This window comes from Hippocampus bargibanti, linkage group LG09, assembly GCF_051943395.1.
Source record: "Hippocampus bargibanti isolate YZ-2025 linkage group LG09, ASM5194339v1, whole genome shotgun sequence".
Classification (NCBI taxonomy): Eukaryota; Metazoa; Chordata; class Actinopteri; order Syngnathiformes; family Syngnathidae; genus Hippocampus; species Hippocampus bargibanti.
In genome coordinates this window covers 3,665,152-3,680,682 of record NC_142742.1, presented here as the reverse complement: position 1 = coordinate 3,680,682, position 15,531 = coordinate 3,665,152, and the positions used below count along the sequence as shown (strand labels likewise).

The 15,531-nt window shown below is 37.4% G+C and overlaps 1 protein-coding gene across 3 annotated transcripts; it reads right to left on the bottom strand.

Moving 5' to 3' along the window:
- Positions 1–1,402: 1,402 nt before the first annotated feature.
- rtf1 (RTF1 homolog, Paf1/RNA polymerase II complex component) lies at positions 1,403–14,729 on the bottom strand. 3 transcript variants are annotated; one of them, XR_016116062.1, is made up of 19 exons: positions 14,577–14,729; positions 12,854–12,964; positions 12,615–12,765; positions 11,122–11,323; positions 9,242–9,359; positions 9,035–9,146; positions 7,858–8,005; positions 7,605–7,782; positions 7,448–7,530; positions 6,100–6,187; positions 5,902–6,009; positions 5,718–5,795; positions 4,664–4,785; positions 4,525–4,582; positions 4,374–4,451; positions 3,262–3,363; positions 3,033–3,150; positions 1,979–2,181; positions 1,403–1,944 (listed from the first exon to the last, which is right to left on the bottom strand). XR_016116062.1 is itself a non-coding variant. In XM_089005020.1 (18 exons), exons 1-18 carry the CDS (start codon positions 14,658–14,660, stop codon positions 2,075–2,077), a joined length of 2,046 nt encoding a protein of 681 aa, XP_088861146.1. In that variant the 5' UTR covers positions 14,661–14,729; the 3' UTR covers positions 1,403–2,074. The 3 variants fall into 3 exon arrangements, 2 of the variants coding, with proteins under 2 accessions (XP_088861146.1, XP_088861147.1); XM_089005020.1 differs by having other exon boundaries at positions 1,403–2,181; XM_089005021.1 differs by having other exon boundaries at positions 1,403–2,181; positions 7,858–8,002.
- Positions 14,730–15,531: the final 802 nt, after the last annotated feature.

Below are 15,531 nucleotides of genomic sequence, written 5' to 3'. Positions count from 1 at the left end.
ACACGATACGAGGACGTTACGAGTGTGGCTACAAAATTGCCTGATCAAAAATAAATAAAGAAACAAATAAACAAATGAACGCTCTTACAATCTTGAGAATGGAGAATCTTTTGAATAAAATCTTTAAAATTGTAATTTCATTTTTAACAAGTCACCGTATTTGGGGTGTGAGCGCAAACGTCTTCCTCGCTCAGGTAACCAAGAGCAATAGCAAGGACCCCAAAACAATGCCTGAATAATTTTGAAGTCGATTTCCATGTAAAAACAAAAACATGCATAGAATAGATTCTTGCACGTGTTGCAACAAAATTTGATAAATGTGAGTTAAATGGTGTTGATTACATGTTTTATATGAAATTTACCGAAACTAAATGAGAACGACAGTGCTACCTTGGTTTACGAACTTAATTGGTTCCCACAGTGTGGAAGGGGGAATCTGTATCCCAAAAATTAATTTCCCATAGGAAACAATTAAAATGAGAATAATCCGTACCCAGGTCCCCATAAAAAATAATTTTCTACTTTCTAATTTTCTAAGCCTTGAAACTACACAAATATATACATTATTTTATGTATAATAAATGTGCTATGGTATTATAATTAAAGAAATAAACTGCATATAATAAAGTCATTTTATTTACCTTTGTGATGGTCAATTGCTTGATGGAATGGAGTGGCGGGTTTCATCAGCATTAAACACTTGATGAGGAACGTAACCTTCTTTCACCATTTTGAGGAATTATCCCTTGCAGGTGCTTTCTCTGTGATAATTTTATTTAGTTCCTCATCAATTGTGTTCTGCTTAGGAGGGTTGATAGCTTTTTGCATCAAGCGTACAGATGGCAAGTGCGGGTTGTTTGTGGAGCCTGATTGACGGGATATTTTAACCTTGCAGTCTACACTCTGCTTTCAAGGTTGAAACTCTCTCACTGTCGTCTGCCTGTCTCTTTAATGTTCAAACCACTTCCCCTCACTGCTGTGTTCTTGACCAATCACGTGGCTTTAACCAAAGACTGGGGGCGCGGAATAGAGGACAATAAAAATAGGCAGCCATTTTCTTTTTGGAGAATGGCTTCACTCTCTCTCTCTCTCTCTCTCTCTCTGTAAACCCCACCTACCCTCACAGCTGCGTTCTTGACCAATCACGTGGCTTTAACCGAAGACTGAGGGCGGGGAATAGAGGACAAAAAGAGTCGGCTGCCATTTTGTTGTTAGAACAGGCTTGTTCGCAAACGACACATCACTCATTGAGGCAGCTCCGTGTGTGTCCCGTAAAAAGTTCGTATGTCAAGGTAAAATTTTCATAAATTTAACGTTCGTAAACCGAAAAGTTCATAAGCCAAAGGGTTTGTAACCCGAGGTATCACTGTATAAAAAAACGGCAAAAATAAATAAATCAAAATGTATATGAAACAGTGCCTTTTTATTTTTTTTCCTCCTGAACTCACTCCAAAAGGCATATTTACATGGCATGCCACATCAATACATGAACCGACTATTGACAATCAATAACAAATAGAATTCTGCTCTGGAGGGTTAAGGACCAAGGGTGTGTTTTTGTTGTCGTTTTGTCTGTATGTCTCTTTTAAGCTACCTAACAAGATATACAAGAGGAATGAAGCAACATCCATTAAAAAATAAAATAAAGAAAAAACATATTTCCTTTTGAACCTCTGGTCAACTTGAAAGCATTTTTTACAAAAAATGACAACCCAAACCGTACCAGCTCATTTAAATTTAGAGAGATACTTGATAAACATGGAGGACGGGCATCGTGAAAAGGGGAGGATGTATTTTAACTGCTGGTGAAAAAAAAAACGGTAAGTGTCCAGTAACTTAAAACAAACAAAAAATGTAGTATAATGTAGTCCAGTGAGTTCTGGTGAAAAAAAACAAAACATCAGGATCAGTATGTCCTTTGATAAAAAGTCTGTTGTTGCACAGCTCCACACACACACACACACACACACACACACACACACACACACACACACACACACACACACACACACACACACACACACACACACACATGTCCTTTCACAGCCTTTTCCCCAATGCAGCGTGGTGGTCTTCAAATGAGCCCCCTCCTCTTCTTGTAGTCTTCAAGGTTAAGCGATCGTCGTGGTGCACCGTCTTTCACCGGGAGTGCGTTTGAGCTCACCGACAGTGAATTTGCTTCTGGTATAGATGGCACAAGTGAAGAAGGATATAAACGTTAGCGTAGCAGAAATTGGGTGAAATGAAGAAGGGGGTGAGGGTTGGTGAATAAAATAAAAAATAAAAAAAATAAATAAATAAATAAATAAATAAATAAATAATAAAAAATAAAAAATAAAAATAAAAAAATAGAAAATACTACAGAAAAAAATACTAAATAAAAAATATATAAAAATAAATAAATAACACATAAAACTAATAATAATAATAATAAAACATAAAAATAAAAAACATAAAAATAAATAAAAAAAATACAACTAAACATAATAATAATAAAAATAAAAAAAATATAAAAATAGGAATAACAGCAATAATAATAACAACAACAATCACAATAATAATAATAATAATAATAAATTTAATTTCTAAGCACCTTTCAAAACTGTCAAGGTCACTTTACAGTCACAGGATAAGTTTTTCCTGTCGGGTGAGCAGTGGCAGTCACACGCGCCAGCGTTCACTTAACCCGGAAGTAACTCAGATAGAAAGCTAGCTAGCGAGCTAATGGATAGCTAATAAATAGCTAATAGATATCCATATAGCCAGCAGCTAGTCAGCTAATAGCCAGCTAGACAGCTAATAGCTAGTCAGCTAGCCAATGGATAGCTATTAAATAGCTAATAGATAGCCAGCTAGACAGCCAGCCAGATAGCTAATAGTTAGCCAACCAGTCAGACAGATAGCTAGCTAGCCAGCCAACCCGATAGCCAGCGAGCCAACAAGATAGCCAGCTAACCAGTCAACCAGAATTTAGTTGAGAATGAAGTTGTGTGATATTTTATGAAAATGGTTGAAAACGTTAGCCTTCTCACCTGCGTTCGGAACTTGAAGATCAATCTTCACATCGAAATCATGAACTTTGAATAAGTCTTCGGAGAGGTCGGTGGTGGTTGGTTTTGTGACGTCTTTGTCCTTGGTGTCCGTGGGACCCTGATGAGGAAAGAAACAAAATGACTGACAGCCACGCTAATGGCGTCTGATGACATCACCGCTCCCGTACATAATTTCCCCCCCCGCCCCCAATTTCTGAGTGATTCTGACCTGCTTGTTCTTCTCAAGAGGAGAAGGATCCGGCGAAGATCCAGAACCATATTTCTGGTTGAGGTGAGCAAGAATGGCGGCGTGCACCGACGGGTCTCTGGCCTTTTGAATACAAACAAGATCAAAGTGTGAACAGCATATACAAATGTGCGCGAATGGCTGCCGTTGCTCGCCCACACAAAAAAATCCTGTGACTGTAAAGTGTCCTTGAGAGTTTTGAAAGGCGCTTAGAAATTAAATGTATTATTATCGTTATTATTATTATTACATACAGGTAACATCCGACTTACGACCGAGTTCTGTTCCGACCAAACGGTCGTAAGTCAAAATGGTCGTAAGTCGAAATCCATTCAAATTGTTGAATAGAGATTCAGAGGCTAAATGACTCGCAAACACGGTCGATTGCTGTGCGAGAGTGAGATGCTGGCTGGGCAAAATTGTTGTACGAGTTGCCGGCCTGCTAGTGCGTTTCGGTGCCAGGCGTAGAATTACAATTTTAAAAATAGGATCTGGAGGTCGTGGTCGTAAGTCGAGCTGGTCGTAAGTCGTATTTTATCTCTCTCTCTCTATATATATATATATGTAGCCGTTTTGGATAAATATAGAAGCCTTACAATGATAGAGAATAGGACATAATAGAAGTTTTAAAAGTTCCATGCTTAGTTAGCTGCCGAACACAAGGCCCACAATGGAAGCACAGAAAACCTAGGGTCAATCTGAGGTGAAAAGCCTGTTAACCTGTCATTTTTACGTAGGAGATCTGGTCTTGGACTAATTTAGTACTTGGTCAACTCCTTCACAGGAATCGCTCATTAGCCAGGTTACATATTTATCGGTTCATGGAAAGACAACCAATTAAAATGTCTACGTTGTGTTGGTTTATGGATGTTGGTGCTTGGGACATCCAGGGGCCTGTTATTAAAATCAAAAAGACTATGTTTTACTAATGTATGACTTAAATTTGCATATACTCTCAATAAATAACTTGGCAGAGGGCTGCAGAAGTTGGGCGTCGGTCATGAATGGCTACGTCCCCTGCCGGCAGTAAAAGACAATTTTCCTGTGTTCGAGCCTTTGTTCACAGTGTCCCACCGAACATCTCAGACACTTACGTTGGACACCATGGTGGGTTTGCATTGTCGCCGTGTGAACGGGTCCATTTGTTGGTTTTTGGCATTTTGTCCTTCGGCCTATAGGAAAACACCACAATTTAAAATGTTGATACCGGAATACATTTTCTGAGACAAGATGAGGTCACCTTACCACGAGAGCTTTTTCTGATTCCACAATGTTCCAACTTCTGTTCCGCTGATTAATGTAGCTGTAAAATAATGTAAGATAACTTCATCAAATATGATTGAAGGGAATAAAAATATTAACGAACATGTGAAAGTCTTCAAACCTAATGGCGGAGATGTTCTTGGTTCTCTGCCTGTCCAGTGCCTCTGCTCGCTCTTCCAGTTCATTCAACTCATCCTGGATGACTTTCACTTTGTCGCCATCACCGCTCTCCTCCGCCATGGCCTTCAAGGGTGGAATAAATAATAACAATATATTTCATTTATAAGCGCCTTTCAAAACTCTCAAGGTTACATTATGGTCACATGATAAGTTTTTCTGCGGGTGAGCAGCGGCAGCCACACGCGCCAGCGTTCACTCACCCTAAAGTAACTCAAAAAGATAGAAAGCTAGCTCGCTAGCTAATAGAATGCTTGATAGCTAGATAGCCAATATGTTTCCTGAGTCAATTAGCTAGCTAGCCAGCCATATAACCAATAGATAGCCAACTAGATAGCTAATAGCTGGCTCGCTAGTAATAATAATAATAATAATAATAATAATAATAATAATAATAATACCTTTTATTTATAAGTGCCTTTCAAAACTCTCAAGGTCACTTAAGTCACGGGATCCGTTTTTCTGTGGGTGAGTAGCGGCAGCCACACGCGCCAGCGTTAACTCACCCGGAAGTAACTCAAAAAGATCGAAAGCTAGCTAGCCAATAGCTAGCTTTACTTCCGCGTTGAGTGAATGCTGCCGCGTGTGGCTGCCGCTGCTCACCCGCAGAAAAAATATCCTATGACTGTAAAGTGTCCTTGAGAGTTTTGAAAGGCGCTTATAAATGAAACATATTATTATTATGACTGTATCTATTAGCTAGCTACCTAATGTTCTATCTATTTGAGTTACTTCCGGGTTGAGTGAACCCCTGGCGCCTGTGGCTGCCGCTGCTCACCCGCAGAAAAAATATCCTGTGACTCTAAAGTGTCCTTGAGAGTTTTGAAAGGAGCTTATAAATGAAATGTATTATTAGTATTATTATTTATTGGCATCCGCAAGGGAAAACAAAACCCAAACAAATTCGGGAATGGCGCTTCACGTCATATTTTCAATGAAAAACAACTCTTAAAAAGATGGCAGTGAATGAGTTAAAGCACGTCATGTGATTTGCTGACCTTATCTTTCAGTAACTGAGTTTTCTTCATGGCGTAGTTTGGCGGCGCTTTCCGGAATCTGTCCTTCTCTTTGACGATCTGAAGCAAAACAAAACAGAAGAGTGTGCGATGGTTGTTTTAGTCGTTGTAGGTTCAAAAATGATCATGTGAGCATTTTTTTTTCTTTTTAAAAGTGGTTACTGACATCCTCAATGTCTTTGTCATTGAACTTATAGTTCATGGCTTCTTTGATAGACTGCTCCTTTTTGGTGATCTCGTCTAGCGTTGGCACTTGCATGCCGGCGACGATCATCTGCATACGAGGAGGACACGAAGAGAATGAAGAAATCGCATTAGGTCGTCATAGCGACTTTTGTCATTTCGTACGTGCAATTCTGCTTACCGCTTCTTTCCACTTCATGAACTCGTTTTCTGTGAACTCCTGATTGGACACAAACTCCAGTCGGAAGACGCGCATGTCGCCGCCGTGCCTGAGGAATACAATGATGATGATGATAATGATAGTAATAATAATTTGTGAGAAAAAAATAATTAATAAAAATAATTAATACAAAATAATTAATTAAAAAAAAATAATACAAATACAAAATATTAATACATAATATTAAATACAACTATAATATTAAATACAAAAATACATATAACAACAATTAAAAATAATAATAATAAGTAATAATAAAAATAATTAAATTAAAATAATAATAATTAAATAAAATAATAATGAAAAATAATAAGAATTAAAACAAATAACGAAAAATAATAAAACATGTAATAAAAATAATAAATGATAATAATTATAATTAATAATAAAAATAGTTAAATAATTAATACAAAATGAGTAATAAAAAAATAAATAATAATAAAAAAGAATAATAATAAATAAGAAATAAAAAAAAAATACAAAATAATAATTAGTTTAAAAAAATAATAAAATAATAATAATAAATAATAAGAATTAAAACAAATAACAAAAAAAATAAATAATAATAATTATAATTAATAATAAAAATAGTTAAATAATTAATACAAAATGATTAATAAAAAAATAACAAATAATAATTTAAAAAAAAAATAATAATAAATAAGAATAAAAAAAACAATACAAAATAATAATTAGTTGAAAAAAAAATAATAATAATAAAAAATAAGAATTAAAACAAATAACAAAAAAATAATTAAAAAAAATAATAAAAATAATAAATAATAATAATTATAATTAATAATAAAAATAGTTAAATACTTAATACACAATGATTAATAAAAAAATAACAAATAATAATTAAAAAAAAGAATAATAATCAATAAGAATTAAAAAAACAATACGAAATAATAATAAAATAATAAAAAATAATAAATAATATGGGGAAAAAAGGAAATGCTGGCCCCTTGTGGAAAACCAAAAATATTACTGGAGGCCAGGGCCAGCGATTTATCGGCACCCAAGCATGAAAAAAAAAAAAAAAAACAAAACCCGAATAAATTTGTGAATGGCAGTGAATTAGTTGATTCCCTCGGTGACCGCGTTTGTAACCCAAAACATCTTTTCCTATTGAAATAAATGGGAATGCCATTAATCCGTTCCACGTTTTAGTTTGAAAAACTGCTCTCTGCAGTGTGGCACTTTAAAATGTTTTTTTACATTGTGCAAACAAAAAAACATTATCCGCAAAGCAAAATGTACAAAAAACGTGATTGTAGTACAATAAAAAGATACCATAAAGTTTGCCCACCGTAGTTGTAATCCTTTGTTTGTGCGCGTCGTGCCCAGTTGGTAAACTTTCGCCGTTTCCACCACATCCGTAATTTCCGCCACCTTGGCATGGTTGAGGCCATTAGTTACAATTAATAAACTTTTTTTTTTTGTATTTTGACTTTTTTTGGCTTTACCCTGTAGACCGGTTTACTGCTGCTGTTCCCGATGCCAATCCTCACAAAGCAACCAGTGACGGTTTTGGCAAAAAAGGGCATATGGCACCAGCGCTCCAGCTTGTGTCGCGATAGGCGAATCCGATTGAGCTCATCAGGTAGCGACACGGGCTGCGATTTGGGGGGCGTTTCTTCTTTCCTGTCAATCAAATGATACTCGTCGTTACATACGACACATAAAAAGCACTTTACTAGGGGAAGCGACAAAACTCACTCGTCGTCGTCGTCGAACGAAGAAGAGCGCGAACTCCGATCGCTCTTGACGGACGATTTGTCGTCATCTTCTTCCTCTTCTTCCTCTTCGTCGTCAGAGTACACTTCGCTGGTTTTTAAGGGCTCACGTTTGGCCAAGAGTTCCGCTGCTTGGTGAAAGGTAGAAAGAAACGTTACGGTCGAGAATTCACAAATGCATTCGGGAATTGAGAATATGATGAACCATACTGCAGAGAGCAGTTTTTCTAACTGCAACCCGGAACGGATTAATGGCATTCCTATTCATTTCAATAGGCAAATATGTTTTGAGTTACAAACACGGTCAAAGAGGGAATTAACTCATTCACTGCCATTCAGGAATTCAAAATATGACGAAGAGGGTTTTTTTTTTCATGCTTGGGTGCCAATAAAGCGCTGGCCATGGCCTCTGACAATTTTTTTTCTTTTCCCATGTTAGCGCTTTGTTAGAGCTTCGGCTGTTGTTAAAGCGCGAAATAAACCAATGTGTAAGTATTGCATTGTATTTTGGACAGTCACCCTCATTTCAAGCTCAAATAACTCCAGACTCATATCATTTAGGAATTAACTCATTTTTTTTGGTGATGAAAGAGGTTTCGTACGCTGTATTGAATGTTTATGTAGTCCTAAAACTCAGTATAATGTGGGTACTGCAATTTGAGTGAAAATGACCAAAACCCTGGCACTGGAGTGCACACATTTTTGCACATCGTACGGCAGTGAATGAGTTAAAAATAGTTTTTTTTTATTACAATAAAGGTGCGATATTAAGTTTTTGGAGATAAAAACTATTTTTAAGGTCTAACAATATTTTGAAATTCAGCCATTTTGAGTTCGTTACTGTATGTATTGCATTGTATTTTGGACAGCTGCCCCCACTTCAAGCTCAGATAACTCCAGACTCATATAATTTAGGAATTAACTCTTTTTTTTGATGAAAGAAGAAAGTCTAAGATTTTTAACGCTGTACTGAATGTTTATGTAGTCCTAAAACTCAATATTCTGTAGGTCCTGGAATTCGAGTTACAATGACAAAAACCCTGGCAATGGAATGGACACGTTTTTTTGAACATCGTCTGGCAGTGAATGAGTTAAAATTTCGCCCAACTCAACACTGCAACGAAAACAGGGCCACAAGAAGGAACTCAGATGCCACTGACCAGTTTTGTTCTTTTTCTTCTCTCGCTCGGCCTTCAGCTCTTCCATCGCTTGAGACTTTTTGTCGAGTTTCTCATCTCGTTTGGAGCGTCGTTCTTTGTTGTGTGACATCACCTGGAGATATGTTGGAAGATAAAGTTTTCTTATTAGTTTTTTTTTTTTATTATGCAAAATGGATTTGTGATTTTTTTGGGGGGATTAGAACTCACCACTTGCGTGTCTTGAACCTGAGATAGCTTGCGTTTTTCCTGTTCTTCTTCCTGCTTTTTCTTCTTCTCCTCTTTCTCCTTCTTCTTTGCCGTTTTCAGCTTCTTCTTGATTTCAAACCTTGTTTTACAAACAAGTCAACAAACCTTTATTGACAAAGATGTCATGATTGAACTGGGGGCGTTTTAAAAAAAAATTACATACAAAAAAATAACAAAATGACTAAAAAATATTGAGAAAATAAATACAAATATTTTGTTGCTTCAGTGCTAAATTTTGTATGGAATGTATGTTTAAGGATTATATAAGTATGTTTAAGGTTTATATAAGTAACCTGTATTGGTTTGTCCTGAAAAATAAACTTTGACTAAAATATATGCTCTATAAAGATATGTACATGTACAACTGGAGAGAATACTGCATATGTTACTATGAAAATGTTCGTATGTACCGTTATTCATAACTTGAATGTTTGTAAGTAGGGGAGTGTCTGCATTTTCAAACTTTTTCATTATATAAGGCGCATCGGAGTATAATGAATGGTTTCCAGACGCTCCCCAACTTACGAACAAGATACGGTCCGAACGGTCATTCATGAGGTGAATTCGTTCCTAAGTTACTTCTGTGCTATATTTTGTATGGAATGTATGTTTAAGGCTTATACAAGTATGTTTAAGGCTTGTATAAGTAACCTGTATTGGTTTGAACTGAAAAATAAATATTTAACAAAATACATGCTCTATAAGGATATGTACATCTACAACTGGAGAGAATACTACATATGTTACGACAAAAATGTTCGTAAGTACCTTTGTTCGTAAGTAGGGGAGCGTCTGTATTTTCAATTTTTTCCATATATAAGGAGCACCGGAGTATAAGGCGCACCCCCAACGAATGGTTTCCAGACGTTCCCCAACTTACGAACAAGATACGGTCCGAACGGTCATTCATAAGGTGAATTCGTTCGTAAGTTACTTCAGTGCTATATTTTGTATGGAATGTATGTTTAAGGCTTATACAAGTATGTTTAAGGATTGTATAAGTTACCCGCATTGGTTTGTACTGAAAAATAAACATTGACTAAAATATATGCTCTATAAAGATATGTACATGTACAACTGGAGAGAATACTACATATGTTACGACAAAAATGTTCGTAAGTACCTTTGTTCGTAACTCAAATGTTCGTAAGTAGGGGAGTGCCTGTATTTTCAATTTTTTTCCATATATAAGGAGCACCGGAGTATAAGGCGCACCCCCAACGCATGGTTTCCAGACGTTCCCCAACTTACATACAAGATACGGTCCGAACGGTCATTCATAAGGTGAATTTGTTCGCAAGTTACTTCACTGTGATATTTTGTATGGAATGTATGTTTAAGGTTTATATAATAAGTTACCCGCATTGGTTTGTACTGAAAAATAAACATTGACTAAAATATATGCTCTATAAAGATATGTACATGTACAACTGCAACGAAAACTACATGTGTTACTACAAAAATGTTCTTATGTACCATTATTCGTAACTCGAACGTTCGTAAGTAGGGGAGTGCCTGCATTTTCAAACTTTTTCAATATAGAAGGCGCATCGGACTGTGAGGCGGACCCCCTAATGAATGAAAAGAAGTTTTCCAAAAATATAAAAGTATTTCAAATATAAGAGACACCAAATTATATGGCGCTACAATGGAAGCTGTTACGCACTACTTGGCTCAATATGACTTCATATACAAGGCGCACCAGCGTATAAGGCGCAGGGTCATCTTTTGCAGAAAATCAAGGCTTTTGGGTGTGCCTTATACACCGGAAAATACAGTACGTGAAATAAAGCAAAAATGTTGAACATAAATCCAGAAACAAAATGGCCGCCGTGTCTCACCGTCTCTTGAGCACTTCTCTCTTCTCGATCCTGTTGAATAACTCCTGCTCGCGTTCCTTCTCCGTCATCTGCTCCAACCGCGCTCTGTCCTCAGCATCCCCCATCAGGTCATCGTCGTAGCCGTCCCGGAAGACGTCGTCCTCCGATGAGTCCGAGTCAGAGCTGGAGGACGAGCTGTTGCTATCCGAGTCGGACACCTCGCCTGACAGAGATAATAATAATAATACATTTCATTTATAAGCACCTTTCAAAACTCTCAAGGTCACTTTACAGTCATAGGATAAGTCATTCTACAGGTGAGCAGCGGCAGCCAAACAGTGAGATATCTAATAGATAGCTAGCTAGAGAGCTAGCTATCCAGATAGCTAATAATAATAACAATAATACATTTCGTTTATAAGCGCCTTTCAAAACTCTCAAGGTCCCTTTACAGTCAGAGGATACATTTTTCTGTGGGTGAGCAGCGGCAGCCACACGCACCAGCGTTCACTCAACCCGGAAGTAACTCAAATAGATAGAAAGTAGGCTAGCTAGCCAACAGATAGCCAACAGATACCTAGCTAGATAGCCAGCCAGCTAGATATATAATAGATAGCCAGCCAGATAGCTAATAATAATAATAATAATAATAATAATAATAATAATAATACATGTAATTGATAAGCATCTTTCAAAACTCTCAAGGTCCCTTTACAGTAAGAGAATAAGTTTCTCTGTGGGTGAGCAGCGGCAACTCAGCCCGGAAGTAACTCAAATAGATAGAAAGCTAGCTAATATCTAGCCAGCCAGATAGCTGGCTAGCTATTAGCTATCTATTGGCTAGCTAGCTAGCTTTCTATCTATTTGAGTTACTTTATAGCTAACAGATAGCTAGCAACTGTATCTAGCTCGCTGGCCGGCTATCTAGCTAGCTATCTGTTAGCTATAAAGTAACTCAAATAGATAGAAAGCTAGCTAGCTAGCCAATAGATAGGCTGGCTAGATATTAGCCAGGTAGCTGGCTAGCTATCTGTTAGCCACAAATAGATAGAAAGCTAGCTAGCTAGCCAATAGATAGCTAATAGCTAGCCAGCTATCTGGCTGGCTAGATATTAGCCAGATAGCTGGCTAGCTATTAGCTATCGATTGGCTAGCTAGCTTTCTATCTATTTGAGTTACTTTATAGCTAACAGATAGCTAGCTAGATAGCCGGCCAGGGAGCTAGATACAGTTGCAAATCGATAGCAAATAGTTAGCTAGCAAGATAGCCAGCTAGATAGCTAGATAAAAAAAAAGAAATATTCATGGTGTAATATTCTGGTTAAGTTAAAAAATGTTACATTTGTGTCAAATGTTGGTTGAAATGCAAGTCAAATCTGGTTAGAATGCTAGCAAATACATGTAGCTAGCAAATGATATGCACTGTTATCAGTTTTGACGCACTATCAGCATTTTTTGTGGGAGAAACGTCAACAAAGTATAATTTGACATTTTACAAAGTGATATCGACGTACCCTCCTCCGGTGCAGAGCTCTCCCCTGAGGTGCCTCCATCTGAGCTCCCGGACGCCGTCGACTTATGAAGTTTCTTCTTAGTGGTATTTTTCTTCTCGGGAACTTTTCCTTGTTTTACCTTCTTTTTGCCTTTGGTGCCCCCAACGGTCCACTAGACCAAAACAATGGAAAAAAAAAATATTTTCAGGTCAAAAGTTTTATTTTGTCACATGAAGGCAAAAAGAGCTGGACTGTCCTACCTCATCGTCACTGTCTGATGTTTCGGAATCGCTGGACGCTGCTGGTTTGTTTACTGGCTCTTCCTGTTCACCTGAATCCACTCGCTTCCTTTTTGCCAATGACAGCAGCTCCTGAGGAAGGAAGGTTGGTAACAGTCACGAGAGTCTTAGCAAAGATAGCAAAGAGGTCACGCGTCATGGTCACCAAATGGCTGGGTACTTTGCTCTGAAAATAAAAACGTCATTCTTATTACAATACAATTCAATCCAATTACAGTGAGACGTCAACTTACAAACACCTCAACTTACAAACTTTTTGTCTTACAAACGGCAAATTTATGAAAATTAAACCTTATAATAAGCACTATTTTCATAATACACACCCACCACGGCTGGCGGAATGATCTTCGGCGGAAGCACACGACCGAACAGCACCAAAGGTTAAGTTACCAACAGTCCTTATGGAAGGTGACTCTCCTTCCATAAGCCATCAACGGCCATCAAAAAGGTCAATAAAACTTTATTTTACAGCACAGTTTATTTCTTTAATTACAGTCCTCATGTAATGCGCCTCTCTTTCCAAACAGCAATTCCCTTTGACCTTCGACCTCCAACGCCATTCCATCAAGCCATAAATGACCATCACAAATGTAAATAAAGTGACTTTATGATACAATGCAGTGTATTTCTTTCATTACAATACAATAGCACAATTACTATACATAGAATAAAGTATGTTGTGTATAGTTTTAAGGCTTGTTTAGTTGAAATGACATTTTTATTTTACTATGCTTAGAATATCTTGTTTTTCTATCCTTTCAAATTGCTGCTGTGGACTGCAAATTTCCCCATTGTGAGACGAATAAAGGTTTTATGATTCTGATCATTTGTTTTTACTGTGTCTGTTGTCAGTTTTATTATGTCTATGTTTGAAAATTATCAGGTACGTAGCGCTTTGCTTCATCTCTCGATGTTGTATTTTGTAAATGCTCCACAAACTAAGGATTTAATCGAATCAAATGATTTGCAGAAGCCAACATAATTTGGGAGACTTTCAATGAACGATTTAGACTCACTTGAGGCTTGCACACGTGTGACTCGATCCCATCTTTCATCAAGGAGATCGAATATATGCTCAAACGGCTTTCCATATTTGATGTCTATGCTGACATGTTAACAAAAGTAAAAAAATACAAGCAATAGATCGCTTGCAAAAAGGAGCTTTGACAGATTACGACTCGGTCCTCTCGCACGCTCTTGTTTGACAACAACGCACCAAAATAGCACGTCGGTGACGTCACCGGAACGATAAGGTTTGCTATTTAAGACGAGGAACCGCCATCAGCAGCATCAGTCGTAGTAGAAAACATCACCGCAGACATGTCACGATACTTAAACGGGAACACGATCAAACCGATTCCCACACTTGAAATATTAAGAACCACTCGGGTGCATCCTCTGAAACGATCACCTTCGCGTTAGCATCACGGAGCTAGCTATGCTTTTCTGTTGACAGTCGCAGTCTATTTGTTGTGATGTGGACAAAGTGGGGTTAAACTTGATAAAAAAAAACTATTTGGTGACTTTGTGGCACCACCGTGGAATGGTTTTCAATAGACGAGCCTGGTTTCGGTTCTTGTTCTCTTACCCCCCACTTAAAGAGCGAGGCCAAAAAATGAGCTAACTACTTAGCATACATTGCTTTGCCGTCACCAAAGTGTTGACAACTAGCGAGGCACGTCACCTGATCTAAGTTGTCGTCACTGGCGCTGTCTTCGGAGTCCGAGTCGATAACGACGCGACCTTTCCGTTTCTTGACGTTGACCATGGTTACAACGTGCAAAGTGGGCCAAGCTAAGCTGCTAAAACCACCACTGCCGCGGTGGAGTCGCCTTATGTTAGTTGTGGGGTGGGGTGGGGGGCAATAAGCAGGCGCCATCGAGCATGCGTGTATAGTGACGTCACCATTTTTCTTCAGAATCAAGTTTTGCACGTGTTTGTTTGATAAGAAAGTTATTTTAAAAGAAAGTCACGTTTTATGCGCATATATATTATTGCTATTTTCGTGAAATAACTTCCTGGATAAACTGGATTCATAATAGTGCGAGAACCAAGATGACACTGAGCATGCGCGAGGATTACGTCACATTTGCCGCGAAAAAATGTTTTCTTAAATTCTTGAAATTTGTTTTGAAAACATAACCTTTGGCTTAAATGCCTATTTATCTGACAATACAAGAAAACGCTTTACATTTTGAGATTTTTTAACTGTCATTCGCATACCTTTAGTATGGGTTTTATCGTTCCTAAAACCAGCACAATAAAAGAGTTCCAAGTTGCCCATAAAGAAAACACTACTACTGTAATAATAATAAGAGCAACAACAACAATAACAATAAGCGTAAAATTAATAATATCGGTATTGTTTTCAATATTTTTTATTTTTCTGTCCGTGTCCACTAACCTTGAGATATGCGTGAACGGTTGCGATTGAGCGGGTATTTGTAACTTTAAAAAAAAACATTTTATTATTAACGTCAGGTGGTGACACGTATCAAATTATGTCCTGCAAATAAATAGAGAACGAGACAAGTTCCCATGCCTCTTTCCGGACACAAATCGGTGCACTCATATCGTCCACTTGGGTTTTATCGATGTCGCCAAACATTGAAAAATTAAATACGGTAGGAACAATTTAC

What these genes read in the sequence shown, in the direction of transcription:
- rtf1 (XM_089005020.1), bottom strand. Translation starts at nt 14,660, where the DNA reads ATGGTCAACGTCAAGAAACGGAAAGGTCGCGTCGTTATCGACTCGGAC. An exon ending in GTGACGACAACTTAGATCAG is followed by an intron (nt 12,965 to 14,576) that starts GTGACGTGCCTC and finishes TTCCTTCCTCAG; the next exon opens with GAGCTGCTGTCATTGGCAAA. An exon ending in GAAGAAAAAGAACAAAACTG is followed by an intron (nt 8,006 to 9,034) that starts GTCAGTGGCATC and finishes CCTTTCACCAAG; the next exon opens with CAGCGGAACTCTTGGCCAAA.